Raw genomic sequence first — 15228 nt, forward strand, 5'->3', positions numbered from 1 at the left:
TATGATTACGTCTTTGGTTTGATAAATACATAGAAATGACCCAAATAGAAACGTCATTTTTTCAAAATAACATTTGGTTAATTTTGATACCCAAAATACCCCCCTTTATAACATTACATAATAAGTTAATGAAAAATAGTTCATTTTAGTCCTTAAAAAATTAAATACTGCTTAAATTTTAATAGATTACCAATTTATTTGATTTATTTGATTTTTTTTCGCTCTAAGTAGCACCCCCTTTTATTGGTATCAGAGTCATAGAGATCATAGAAATTAAAATAAGAAAAATAGATAATTATTGGTGTTTAGAAGAAGAAAAATGTAGTTATATATTTTTAAAACCTATTCATAATAGATTAAAAATAATGACTTTAACAATAAATTAAAGAACTTCCTAAAGAAATAAAGGAACAATATTAGAAAGATCAATAATAGAAAAAATAAAAGATATATATACATATAAAAATAGTATTAATATATATGAATAAAATAATTTATATTATAAAGAAAAATATGAGTACAATTAATAATACACATTTAAAATTAAATAAACTACTTGTAAAAATGGAAAAAAAATACAAGAGGAAATACGAAATATAATGTTAATACCAGAAGAAATGAGAATATCAAATAATAGATAATTAATAAAATTAAGATGTGAAAAATTAAGACTCGAGAGCAAATATTTTACTATAGTAAAAGAAGAATTAGTAGATTCAGATACAGCTGAGAGAAGATTTGAAAAAATAATAGATAAAAAGGAAGATAAAAGATGCAAATTAACCTAAGAGTTAGAAATAATAAAAAATTAAGATGTCAATAAGTGAATATATGGAATAATTAAAATCATTAATAAAAATGTTAATAAATGATGTACAAAATTTAAGAAATGAAATAAAAGAAACAAAAAATAATATAAATATATTAAAAATTGAAATTAGAGAATTAAAAGAAAAAAATAAAAACAAAAATAAGAAAATAGATAAAAAAAAACCTTATAGAAAAAGAGATAACTCGAATAAGAAAAAAATATATAGAAAAAGAAAATATAGTAATAGAAACAGAAAGTATAGACGATGAATTTAGAAAGAATATATTACCAAAAATATTAGAAGAGGAAGAAAAATCTAGAGAAAAATCATTAGGAAAATTAAAAATAGAAGAAAAAGAAGATGAGTGAAAAATTAGATTTGCTAATAGAAAATTTTGATCAATTAAGCTTAACTGATATAAGTGAATACTAAGTTTTAATGAATACTGGAAGAGGACCTAATCTACCAGGAACCTCTAAACAGGAATTACATGATATAGATGAAAGTTATGCACCTATATATAATAAAACATATAGATAATTCTATAATAAAGTAAGAGATAGACAACCACCTAAAGGAAATAAATATAAAGATAGGTTTGAATTAAATGATAATTATGATAAATCAATTAATCATGAAGAAACAAAACTAGATTTAAATTGCAAAATAGATACTAAAAAGGCCTTATTAACTTGGGCAGATTCAATAATATTATTCTTTTTATATAACAAAGATGACATATGGGAAAATACTGAAAGAAGAATATATTTCTTAATAGCATCCTTTGAAGAAGATGTTAGAAATCGGTGGGAATGAATAAGCAATGATACAAAAATATTAATAAAAAGACAAGATATAGAAAAATTAGTAGAATATATTTCAGATGAGTTTTTAGGAGAATTTGGATAAGAAATGCTGAAAAAGAATCAATAAGAGAAAAAGATACTGCTAGAATAAAATTAATAAATTTAACAATATGTGATATGTGTAAAATTAAAGAATATACGTGTGAATTTAAAAATTACTATTTTATAGTAATGAAAGCCAAGAAGTATACCAAAACATGTACTATAATAAGTTACCAGGTTCATGGGGAATATATTTTAAAATAAAATTCGAAAAATATGTTAGAGATAATACTGGAATACCTAGGACTTTAGGTTTAAGAATAAAATTTTTATTTGAAAGACTTGCATACATATGTCAGCAAAGACAATTAATGAAAAAATCAAAAAAATTAACTAAAATAAGTTGTGAAAATATGGAAATCCCTGTGCAATGGGGATATAATCATGAAAGAAGAAATAAAAGAAAGTATAAAAATAAAAAATTTAAAAATTTTAGAAATTTTAATAAAAAATACATAAAACCTAGAAGAAGATATTACAAAAGAAAAAATAACTCATATAATCAACAGAAGAACAAAAAGAAAAATAAAAGCCAATGTAAATGTTAAAATTGTAGAGAAATATGTCATATAAGCTCTGATTGTGATAAAAATAAAGTTAGAATATTACAAAAAAGAATATTTATAAATAAATGATGAATTAAGTGAAATATCAGATATTGAATAATACTATGATCAAGAAGTATATATAAGTGAAACAGAAAATGAATCAAGATCTGATAAAGAAATTGAAGAAATAGAAAGTAATAACATAAATATACAACAATATGAAGGAATAGAAGGATATTGATTAAAAGTCACTTTTGATAACAACAAATTTAAAAAAATTGCAAAAATTATCGTTAGACTTAAAAATAGGAAAATGGAAAGTCTTTGATAGAATTTGGAAAAGAGAGAGAATAGCAATAAATGAATATCACAAAATAGAAAAACTATAGATGTAAGGACAATTTATGAGCAACATAAATTAAATTTTTTAACAAAAAATACAGTTGAAAAACTATTAACAAATATCAGTAAAAAACAAAGTGAAAAAATTCAATATATTTATTTAGCAGAAATACAAATAATGTTTAAATCACTATTTATAGAAGGGATAGATTCACCATTAACTATAACTTTACATGATGGAAGAATAATAAATTTAAAAGATAGTTATTTATGAACAATAGAAGGAAATTTAGCATATCAAAAATTATGTTTTCATGTTATCCAAAATATTGTGCATCACTAAAAGATAGAAATTTTAATGAAGTTTTAGGACTACATTTTAAACTTCATAGGGACGATATCATGCAACCAGATGATCAAATTATGATTATAGAATATAAAGTTTTATATACATTTATTAATTCTAATTATGGAAATATTTATTCCAATAAACCATATATTGAAATTAATAAAGAATGTAAAGATATTAATAAAATAATAGAACCAAATAAACAAATAAGTTTAATTCCAGAAGAATATGAATTTAGTATAAAAAAAAAAAACTTGAATTAACATAATTAAATGAAGAAGAATGTTCTAATAATATCATATTTAATGATGGAAAATTAATTAAAATATCAAAAAAAATTTAAATACCTAATAAAAATTAGTTAAAAGATATCAACAAAATAAAAGAAGTAAAACCGTATATGAATGCTGAAAACATGAAAATAGAATGAGAATATTATAATGAAAGAGAAAATATAAATAAACCAAATATATTAATAAATAAGGAACTAGTGAATGTCATATAGCTTCAATAAGAAATAAAGGTCTAATGACTCATAAAACTGAATCATATAAGTATGTAAATTTTGATGGACAAATACATATTACAGATTTAGAAGTTAAGGTACCAATAAAAATAGGAGGAATAGATTTTTTGGTACTATGTTACATAGATAAGAGTATAGATATAAATCCCCATATACTTTTAGGAATGAGTTTTCTAGATGGATTAGAAGATTATAGTATAAAAAGAGAATGATTATATATTGTTTATAATGGACAAGCTACATTATGTAAAAAGAATTAGATGAATAATCAGATAAGTTTTTCACTAGCTGTATATATACAAATTACTGTTGTAAAAACAAATATAACAACTTGTGCTTTAATTGATACATGAAGTGATATAACAATATTTAAAAGTTTTTTAATAAAATTATGGAATAATAATAGTAATATAAAAATAACTGGAGTTACAGGAGAAAATACTCAAATAATTAATAGTGCTGATAAAGTCAATATAATTCTTGGAAGTAAGCAAGTAACAATAAATAAAATTTATAAATATGATAAATTAGAATGTGATATATTATTAGGAAATGACTTCATACAACAATTTCAATATCATAAACAAAATGATTTTATGATAATGCTACAAATACCTTGTGGAAACTTATTAAAAATTTTTAGAGAATTTAAACCTTGCAGAGTTCAACCAGCCCAGCATGGTGATAAATGGGAGAAAAAATCAATTATATTTAATGAAATAAAAAATAAAAAAATTCTAAAAACTGGAATAGAAATGAATATAGAAAAAATCATTGAACGATTAGAAAAGGTTTATGGAGAGAATCCATTATTATTTTAAAAATCACATCATCCAAAAGTCAAAATAGAATTAACAGAAAATATTATAATAAGAGTTAGACCAATGATATATACTATAGAAGATACACAAGAATTTAAAAATCAGATAAAAGAATTGTTAGAACAAAAATTTATTAGACCTAGTAATGAATCTCATAGTAGTTCAGCCTTTATGGTTATGAAACATTCCAAACAAGTTAGAGGAAAAGTTAGGATGATCATAAATTATAAAGAATTAAACAAATATACTAAATTTGATGTTTACTTTCTAACAAATAAAGAAGTGTTAATAAATCTTGCAAGAGGAAAACAATATTATTCTAAATTTGATTGTAAATCAGGATTTTGACAAATAAAAATGGAAGAAGATAGTATATAATATACTGCATTTAGCACGCCTCAAGGAAAATATGAATGGTTAGTTATGTCATTTGATTTAAAAAATGCACCACAAATATATCAAGGAAAAATGGATAATATATTTAAAAAGTTTAATGAATTTCTAATAGTTCATATAAATGATATATTAATATGTTTTAATAATAAAGAAGAGCATAGAAATCATTTAGTCCAATTTATTGATAAATGTAAAAAAAAGAAGGAATTGTACTATCTAAAAAGAAATCTATAATAGAAAAATAAGATATAGACTTTCTTGGATTATCAATAGATAAAATAGGGATAAAATTACAGACTCGTATATCCAAAAAGATAGAAAGTTTTTCAGATAAATTAGAATTCAAAAAATAAATACAAAAATTCTTAAGATGTTTAAGCTATGCAAAATGATTTATTAAAAATCTTTCTAAGAAAAGACAAAAAATTCAAATTTTATTTAGAAAAATAAATACTAAAGGATGAAATGAAGAACATACAGAAATAGTTAAATTATTAAAAGAAGAATGCAAAAATTTACCAAAATTAAGATTACCAGATGAAAAAAATAATCTGATTGTTAATACTGATGCCTCAGATAAATATTGGACAGCAATATTAAAAACAGATCTAAATGAAATTTGTAGATATTCAAGTGAAACATTTAACCAAGTAAAAATAAATTATACTACTCATAAGAAAGAATTACTAGCAATTATTAGAGGAATAAAAAAGTTCTCATTATTTTTATTGTCTAAAAATTTTATTGTTGAAACTGATAAATCTCAAATTGTAGGATTAGTCAGGAATAAATTACTACCAGAACCTCAATACAGAAAGCTTCGATATAGTCCATATTAAAGGAGTTAATAATTTTCTTGCAGATTTTCTCAGCAGAAACATAGAAATTGTCGATGAATAAAGCTAAGGCCATTGAATTATACTAATCTATCCTACATATACAAAAAAGGACAGATTTTTTTTAAAAAAAATTCGAAAATATAAACTCTGGAGCAACCCAGATCTTAGAGATGTTCAGCTCAAATATAAAAATATTATTGAATATCATTATTGAGCATAAAAAATATGCCATAGAACTCAAAAATCAAATTGATGCAATTGCAACACAACCAAAATATATACTGTCTGAAACAGATATACCAAAGAGCTCAGAAATGAGTTTTCCAAACCAGTACCAAATAGGGACAGCTGGAAGCAGAATTGGACCCAGACCTGATAACATACCAACTGATAATAAAGAAGATTCCATTTCTGTATCATCAACAAAGAAAATTATGATACATGGAGATAAAAAAGATATCAAAACAATAAGTATCATAGACCAAGAAGATAAAATCCCTTTAGATACAAAAGAATAAAAATATGTCGAAATAATCAGAATTGCTTATGAAATAAAAATGAGTGATTCATATTTCATTTCTCCGAAAAATAATGTTTACCCTAGAATAACTGCCATGGAAGGAGGAGACTATTCACTTATAAAACTTATGGCAGACTATGGATTCATGGATTTAATTTATCCAAGAAAAGATTTTATTGAAATTTCGAAATTTGATGACATATTCATTAAAGAAGTGTCCAGATTTGTTAAGGGAAGGAAAATATATTTGAAATTCTATTCAATCAGTCCAGAATATGATGGAGTCATTTACTATCCAATTGAACACATAATCTCAATTGGATATGTTGCAGCCAATTTCCAAATAGACGTTATAGAAAATAATAGAAATGTTCCAACAGTGACAAAATCATGGAGCAGACATACAAGAGCACTTGGAATTAAAGCCATTTACAACATTGACAAAAATTTGTTTGATAAATAATTCTTGTTCTTATGCCAATATGAAAATTGGATGTTAGTGTCCAATGGAGGATATGCAAAATCAGAAATTTTAAAAAACTATAATACAAGATTTGATATACATCAATTTTCAGGATGTCCTACCACTATAAAATAATCCTGCCAGCTAAGGGAGTGCCCTAGTTGCATGTGAAGAAATAAAGGAAGATGACAATAATAGAGCATCTTTGACAAAGGTGTCTAGCTGCATGTGAAGACATTGAAAATAAGGAGCAATAATAGAAAAAGATGACATATGGTTAAAAAGTTGAAGCAACATGTGAAGATGTAGGCCCAAAGAGGAAAATAATTGAGAGGCAAGTGTGCCTTGCTGAGGTACTCAATGATGTAATAGAGTCTCATAAACTTGTATAAATAGAGACATTGTCATAGAAAAAGATGATCTCATCCTATATTGAAATCTCGAGTTCTAAGCAATAAGTTACTCAAAAACCCCATTCCCAGTTTGAAAAAACAGTTTTTCTGGAAATCCCTTTGTACCAAATAGAAATCTTGTATAAATTCTGATAGAAATAAAACTCCAATATTTTTTATATGAATATGAGTTTCTAAATCTTTATTCCCATAGATCCTTAATAGTTTTGATAAAAAGTTTCCTTCTTATTTTAGTAAGAAGAAAGTTTTTCTTTAACAGAAGTTTAGGATTTCATTTTTTAGAAGTTGATACAGTGAGAGCGAGTAGCTGAAACAGTAACAATTCCATGAAGGTAGGAGGCCGTTGAGGAAAGCAGTTTACAGATTCAGAGCTCGAAGGTCACTCGATTCTAAGAATACAAATTCAGATCAAACCTAATGTAAAACTATTAAACTTTTGCTAAAATTAGAATGAATATTTTTAAGATCTTAAAGAATCTTAGGGATTAATTGCATGATGATCATTTGAATAGATATCAGGATATATAATTAAAGGATTGGATAATTTATTAGAAAAAAAGTTAGAAGTAATAAAAAATATGTATTCTCAATTAGAAAATATGAATGCATTTTTAAAAAAATATAATATATTAAATAATAAATGTGAACAATATGTTGCAGATTATTCTAATTTATTTAATCATAGAATGAAATTATATTCAAATATTCAAAATAGGGATAAGATAGAATGTTTAAAAGATTAGGATATATGTTGTAATATAGAAAGAATCTTTTCATTAAGAGTAATATGGACCTTTTAACAAAAAGAAATAGTGATAGGTCAAATAGAAAAATCTCCCATTTGATTTTGTTATTTTATAAAATAAATCCTTTTCATAATATACTTGTTTGTAGTTTAAATGTTAATTTTAAGTTAGCAATAAGTCATATAATACGCTGTTTAATTTAGCATTTACGTTGACTTTGTCGGGGCCTAATTTGTGGAATTCGGTTCGGGCCCCGACAATCACAAGACCGACCCTGAATAAATCATATCAAAAGAACAAATGTTATCGTGTTACGATGATGTCCAAGGTAACATTCTTTGCTAATTTTCTCAAATTTATACCATATATGCGTAGTAATACAATTAAAGAATATAAAAATGCTAAATTTTATGTGTTATACTGTCAGACCGATAAGATTGTTCGCTTTTGCCTAGTGAACATTGACTACTATGCAATAATAATGTTATTATTTAGAGCCTGTTTGAAGTGATTTTAAAAAATAAATTTGTGAAAATTGATTTTTTTTTTTTTTTTTTTAGAATATATGGTTAAAAATATAGTAAAACTATAAGTTTACTAACATAATTTTTGTTTGGAAACTAATTTTCAAAAATGTTTCTTATTTTAAAAGTACTTTTAGAGATGGTCAACATTGATAAAAAAGATTTAACTAGAAAAAACCCTTTTATAAAATTAATCAAATTGATTCAAAATTTGAATTAAATTAGTTTTGAATCTCGAAGAGTCCTATTGACTTCTCAAAGTGAGCCATGCCAAACGGCCTCATCCCGTACAGCCGTGCTTAGGAAAAACGCATAGGTGGCTTCCAAATATCCAAAAAATAAAAAGAAAAAACCACTAAAAATAAAATATACAAGAAAACGGAAAAGAAAAAGGAAAAGGGAAGGAAAGTAAAGGAAAAGGGTAGACAAAGGAATCACCAAATAGTCGGCGTCCATCCGCCGACCAATCATCACATCCCTATCATTACCCACCACCTTCTCTCTGAAATCCTATCTCATCTCGATTATATATATGCAAATACTCGTTAGAATATTTTCCGATTTTTTAGTTCTTTTTTTTTTTCCCTTAATCTTTTGCGGGTTTTTGTTTCTTCCGTTAATTTTTTTTACAGAAATCGGAAGATGGTTTAAGCTTAGATAGAGCATAGTTTATTTCACAAGGCTTTGGTTTTCTTTAATTGATTTGATCTAACCCTTTTTTTGTTCACTCGGCTTTTGTTTATTTTGTTCAATTTTAATATGGGATGTCTAATTGTTGAGTCAACTCAGTCTCAGACGCGGACTGAAGAAACCATAACTGAAAATGGTTCAAAGGATAAGAAAAAGAATCGTCGATCCAGACGATCCAAGCGAAATTCCTCTCTCTCTGGTAATTTTTGTATTTATTGCGTATGCACAAGAGCCAATTCTATTATATTGTCTTTTGTATGTATAGATTTGATTTATTTTTTTGCATGTCTTTTTTCTGTATTTGGTATATAAGGAAAATAATTTATTTGATTTGAATATTGAAAGAAATGCTTACTTTTTAAAACCGTTGTGGGTGGTGGTTGGGTGCAGGGTGTTGTAGCTGGATTTAAGCTAGATTATTAGTTTTCTATTTTCTTGTTTTGTTTTGAATTGATTTTAGGATTTATATTTTAGATTCCGCAGCATAAATGAGCCATATTATATTCATAATGTGTACTGTAAACGTCATCGAACATTTGGATTACCTATCCTGTTTACTCATTTAATTCGAACAGTTTGTGCGCACATCTGTTTCTTTAAATGCAATTTCCTCTCTCCAAAATTGGCTGCTTGGATTTTTTTGTGCACTCTCATGGTTTTTGTACTCTTGATTTTCGAGCAGCTAGTAGCTCAGTAAGTCAAATACACATTGGTGAATCGTGTCCTGCGGAAGGAGATTCCTCACTGAATCGAATGAGCTCTGATGAGCATCATCAACTGCCACAAGCATCTAATGCTGCAGGGTTCAAATCTATGCCAACAATGGATGTTAATGAACAAACTGCAGATGAAATTTTGCAGAATCTGCCAGCACTTACGCCCAATATTAATGGAGAACTATTATCTAATTCATGCCATGATCCGGCTGTCAAAGAAGAGCCTACAGGACCTGTTCTTTTGGCCCGTCCCAATATTTGTCAGATTCAGCAAAAACATTACCCTGCACACTGGTCTGCTGAAGCTGTTGCTGAAGCATTAGAGGTCAGTTAAGGACCAAATATTTGGCTTGCTAATTCAGCATGAGATGCTTAAACTATATTTTTGGAAGCATATTGCAGTTGAATAGATACTTTCTTTTTTCCGTCCATGACCTCTTTTTCTGTTTTCAGAGAGGAGATGCATTTAAAGCATTATTTCGTGTAAATGCTCACAACAGACTTGAGGTTTGTACTAAAGGTTTCTTTATTTATGGTTCCTTGTGGCCTCTTGTATTGTTTCGTGAAATGCATGTACTTAGAAGATTCTTTCATTTTAGGCCTACTGCAAAATTGATGGAGTGCAAACGGACGTTCTCATTAGTGGATTGGTGGATCAAAATCGAGCTGTAAGTTTTAGGTTTTTTTCCTTCAATGTTGACTACAAGCATGCATCGAGTTTCTTTTCTTTCCTTGTTCTTTTTCTTGGGTGATAAAATGCAATTTATGTATTGGAGTGTAGGAACGAACAAGCAGTTCTTTTATGCCTTCAATAAGCTCAACTTTTAATTTATATGGATATTATATTTTGCCGGTAATTTAATAATTTTTCGTTGGCAATTTTTTTTGGAATCTATTGAGATGCCCAGTAAGTCGGCATTTCCATCAGTCTTAATACGCCCCTACAACAACAAAACAAAGGATGAGTGAAATTTCGGCAAGCAAGACCATCTGAACGTTTGGAAGGGGTGGATGTGGAGTGCATGATCATGTTGTCCTTTGGTGTCACCTATCTTTGTATTCGACATTATATACAATTTTGGCGTCATTTACATGATTCTTGTCACTGAGTTGTTATAATACCTCCTTTTCCATATTGGATAAGATGTGGCTTTCGCAGAAACTAGCATGTCTATATGTTCTGTTTCTTAACCTGGCTTTATAAAAATTTGTGCAATGCCCAAATATGTGATATTCTCACTCGTAATGAAACATGTTTTTTTTGTGTTATATGTATATTTGTATATATATTAATTAGTTTGTACTGGATTTATCATTCTTTTTGGTGTAGGTTGAAGGAGACACAGTCGCTATTGTCATTGATCCTCCATCACTGTGGACTAAAATGAAAGGGTTTAATGAAAATGCCAATCATTCTGCATTGATTGATGATCGTGCATGTCGACCTGAAGCTGTTGAATTTGCCCGGGGTAGTTCCAAAGGGAAAAGCAAGTTAGATCCTGTGGATGATTATGATTGTTCTAGGAATTATTCAGTTTCAGCTGAGAAGAGAAGTTATTATGATAATGAGAGTTTAGTTGGAGAAATAGCTCACTTAGAACCAACAGAAGTTTCAGAGAATTGTTACATAAATGGATATCATCCATCTACATCTCATTCATCTAGAGTAGATTATTCTGTTAGTGTGAGTGATGATGGAAATGCAGTAGAGAAGTTGTCTGCTGTGGTGAGTTCATTTTCATCAAAACGACCAACTGGTAGAGTTGTGGCTGTTATTGAAAGCTCTCTCCGACGGGACACGGTTGTTGGTTTCCTAAGTGTGAAGCAGTCTATTTACAGCAGGGAGAGTAACAAAAAAGAGTCTAGGAAGAATAAACATCGATTAACTGCTTTAAATCGTGGATACATCATGTTAACTCCGAACGATCCCAAATTTACTAAAATGACGGTCCCTGTGAAAGACCTTCCAGAATGCATCAAGAAGCGATTGGATTCTGGAGATGCAACAGTTGAAATGGACCTTGTAGCTGCACGAATTGTTAACTGGGGTGAAGAAAGTTATATTCCAGAAGCTCACGTGATACACATGTTTGGAAGAGGTAGTGACGTAGAAGCACAGATTGCTGCTATTTTATTTGAAAATTCAATTGACCCTTCTGAGTTTTCTTCTGAAGCACTTTCCTGCCTTCCTCACATTCCTTGGAAGGTACCAGTGGAGGAATTACAGAAAAGAAGAGATTTGAGAAATTTATGTGTTTTTACCATTGACCCTGCGACTGCCACCGATCTTGATGATGCACTATCGGTTGAAGGGTTATCTGACGGCGTTTTCAGAGTAGGGGTCCACATAGCTGATGCTTCGTATTTTGTGCTACCTGACACAGCTTTAGATATTGATGCTCAAATCAGGTCAACAAGTGTTTACCTGTTGCGGAGTAAATTGCCAATGTTGCCCTCATTGCTTTCAGAGAATCTATGTTCACTTAACCCTGGAGCAGACAGACTGGCCTTCTCTATTTTTTGGGACATCGATCCTGCTGGAGAGGTCCTAGATCGCTGGATAGGCCGCACAATCATAAAGTCTTGCTGCAAGCTCTCTCACGAACATGCTCAGGAGATCATTGATGGGGCATTTGATATTCATAATTCTATTTCTATAGGAAATCACTGGCCTCAGTTACATGGCCAATTTGAATGGTTAGATGTAATTGGATCTGTTAAAAGCCTACATGAGATTTCAAAAGTCTTAAAGGAGAATAGATTTACTAGTGGGGCCCTGTCACTTGAAAGCCCTAAAGTGGATTTCATATTTGATGAAGATGGCGTTCCCTATGATAGTGTGTTCTCAGAACAGCAGGAGTCGAACTTCCTTGTGGAGGAGTTCATGCTTTTGGCCAATAGAACGGCTGCAGAAGTAATAACACGAGCTTATCCTACTAGTGCCCTGTTGAGAAGGCACCCTGAACCTAATGTACGTAAACTCAAAGAGTTCGAAATGTTTTGCAACAAACATGGACTACATTTGGATATTTCCTCTTGTGACCACCTTCATCATTCGTTGGAGCATATAAAGCGAGAGCTTGAATATGACTCTGTGCTGTTTGATATTCTGATGTCTTATGCTGCAAGGCCAATGCAATTGGCTGCATACTTCTGCAGCGGTGATTTCAACTATGCTAATGGGGGTTGGGGTCACTATGCCCTTGCCATACCTCTTTACACTCACTTCACTTCTCCAATACGTCGATATCCAGATATTATAGTGCATCGCACACTTGCTGCAACTATAGAAGCTGAAGAGATGTACTGGAAACAAAGGATGCTCCAAAAACCGAAAGGAGAGGATGCTGTAATCCGATGTTTTACCAGTATATGTGTTGACAAAGATACCATGGAATCACCTGAAGCTCAAGCAGCTTTATCTGCTGCAGCTGCAAAGCACGGGGTTCCAGGTACTGAAATCCTTACTGATCTAGCTGGTCATTGTAATGAGAGGAAGCTGGCTAGCAGGCGTGTGAAGGATGCTTTGCATAAACTCTGCATGTGGAATCTGTTGAAAAAGAAAGAGGTATGACTTGTTAGCATGACTTGTTTATAGATTTGGAATGTCAATGACCTTTTGTTAGTCTTCTAGACTTGGAACAGAATTTGGTTGCACAGTGGGGAAAAAACTGATATGGTGACTAATTTGTTTGCCTATCTTGGACGTGCTTTATTCTGCACTGCAGTTGCAAGAGCAAATGAATCCTTTTCAAACCCTTCAATGAATTTTGTCTCAGCAGTTTCTTTTGGGCTTTAGCCAGAGAGTGAAACAATCGAACGAAATGGGAAACAACATAACTAGATTTAAGCACAGTATTAGGAACTCCGCCTATGCATTGTAAAATGATGAGGTATTTGTGTGCTGTGAACTCTTCAAAGCTTCCAACTGCATTGGCCTATTATTGCCAGTGTTGTGTTCTACTCATGCTCATAACATTAGTATTAATGATGTGGTGGTGGATCCTACTTCCGTTTTTCTTTCTTATTCATTCCACTACATGATAACCACCATCCTTATTATTTCTATGTCTTTGTGCAGATACTGTTTTCAGAGGCCAGAGTTTTGGGTCTTGGACCAAAGTTTATGTCAATATATATTCTTAAGCTAGCTGTAAGTAGTTCTTATTGATTTTTTTTTCCACTTGATAATAATAGCTATGCAAATTTCAGTCCAGACGTCTTGCTCATTCTTATTGCACATCTGCTTGTAGATTGAACGGCGTATATATTATGATGAAGTTGAAGGTCTGAAAGTGGAATGGCTTGAAAATACATCAGCGTTGGTGCTCACTCAGTTTCTAAATAAACGGTCCAATAAAAGGAGTAGCCCCAGCAAGTTTAGGCCACTCAATGAAGTAGCTTTGATCACTGATCCACGTGATTTGAAGCTGGAAATGGATTTGTCTGAATGGGATGATAAAGAGGATGGAGAGTCACAATTAGACGGGGAGATTCTTAAATCAGATGTTTCAGGCATAATTAATGTTGAACCTGCTGTTTTCCCTCTCACTGTTCGACTTCTATCAACAATTCCTGTTGTGCTTCATGCTGTTGGGGGTGATGACGGGCCCCTTGATATCGGGACAAGATTGTATATTAGTTCATATCTGTAGTAATGTCAGGATTTTGAATACTTGCACGTGTTCCATGTGGACGACATCTAGGAAGATGGTGAAAGATTTCTATTGTCTAACATGGATGTGTAGGTAGGGTCGTGTATAGGTTTAGTAGAGTTTCCAGGTAACTGGGGTCAGATTTGATGATGCATTAAGAAAGTGCTTAATGCTGGATGGTTATCTGATGAGTTGTAGATAAGGGAGTTTGTCTGGTCTGTTGTGCAGCGGCTGTTTTTAGATAAAAGCTACTTGTGGGAATAAGGGCTTGTTTTTGTTGGCCACTTCGTTCCATATAACTTGGTTAACTGCAAACTTCGTTTCGGTGCTTATCTTTGGAGCCAAAGTTCTTATGTTTCGACTGCCACTTTTACTGAATTGTAAGCTAATAGGATTGGGTGTTCCCGAACTGAGATTCTGTTGAATCCTGGTCATGAAGGCTGTAATTTTCTGATGGTTTTAGTGTGCATTGTAATTGTCTCTCCCTTTGGTTATAGTTTAAGCATGTTTGATAATACGGACGAGACATTAATAAAAAGGACGTTAAAATCTTGTTAATCGTACTTTTGTCTTCTATAACGTTGGACATGCGTGAATAGTACATACTACGAAGTATTAGATGCGATTTGACGATATTGTACGTGGGATTTTTTTCATTTCTACACTTTCGTGCTTTTCTATTACTTGATGCGAATTGTTGATCATAAACGATAACTATTTCTAATTGCAAAATTTGGAGCACGATTGTTATATTTGGGTGGGAGGTTGGTTGTGTGAGGATGATTAAATTAATATTAAATTAAGGGTTCGTTTGGGAATTTTTATTTACGAATAGTTAATATAAAGTTTTTACGATAAAAATTTGAACGTAACTAATAAGAAGTTGTTACGATAACAAAGTCGAATAAGAGACTTCAACAAAGTTACCCACAAAATATTTAGTAGTTCAATTTTGTGTCC

General features: G+C 30.2%; 1 protein-coding gene across 1 annotated transcript; it reads left to right on the forward strand.

The window, feature by feature from the left end:
- Positions 1-8598: 8598 nt before the first annotated feature.
- LOC111402034 (DIS3-like exonuclease 2) lies at positions 8599-14827 on the forward strand. Its single transcript, XM_023030065.1, has 7 exons — positions 8599-9096; positions 9580-9938; positions 10067-10120; positions 10213-10281; positions 10944-13181; positions 13695-13766; positions 13867-14827. The coding sequence occupies exons 1-7, from the start codon at positions 8967-8969 to the stop codon at positions 14266-14268; spliced, it is 3324 nt and encodes a 1107-aa protein (XP_022885833.1). The 5' UTR covers positions 8599-8966; the 3' UTR covers positions 14269-14827.
- Positions 14828-15228: the final 401 nt, after the last annotated feature.

This window comes from Olea europaea, chromosome 10 (assembly GCF_002742605.1).
Source record: "Olea europaea var. sylvestris chromosome 10, O_europaea_v1, whole genome shotgun sequence".
Lineage (NCBI taxonomy): Eukaryota > Viridiplantae > Streptophyta > Magnoliopsida > Lamiales > Oleaceae > Olea > Olea europaea.

Bases quoted from the DNA above. Each gene is read 5' to 3' on its own strand.
- LOC111402034 (XM_023030065.1), top strand. From the start codon at position 8,967: ATGGGATGTCTAATTGTTGAGTCAACTCAGTCTCAGACGCGGACTGAA. The intron at 10,121-10,212 runs GTTTGTACTAAA...CTTTCATTTTAG, and splicing joins ATGCTCACAACAGACTTGAG to GCCTACTGCAAAATTGATGG. The intron at 10,282-10,943 runs GTAAGTTTTAGG...TTTTTGGTGTAG, and splicing joins TGGTGGATCAAAATCGAGCT to GTTGAAGGAGACACAGTCGC.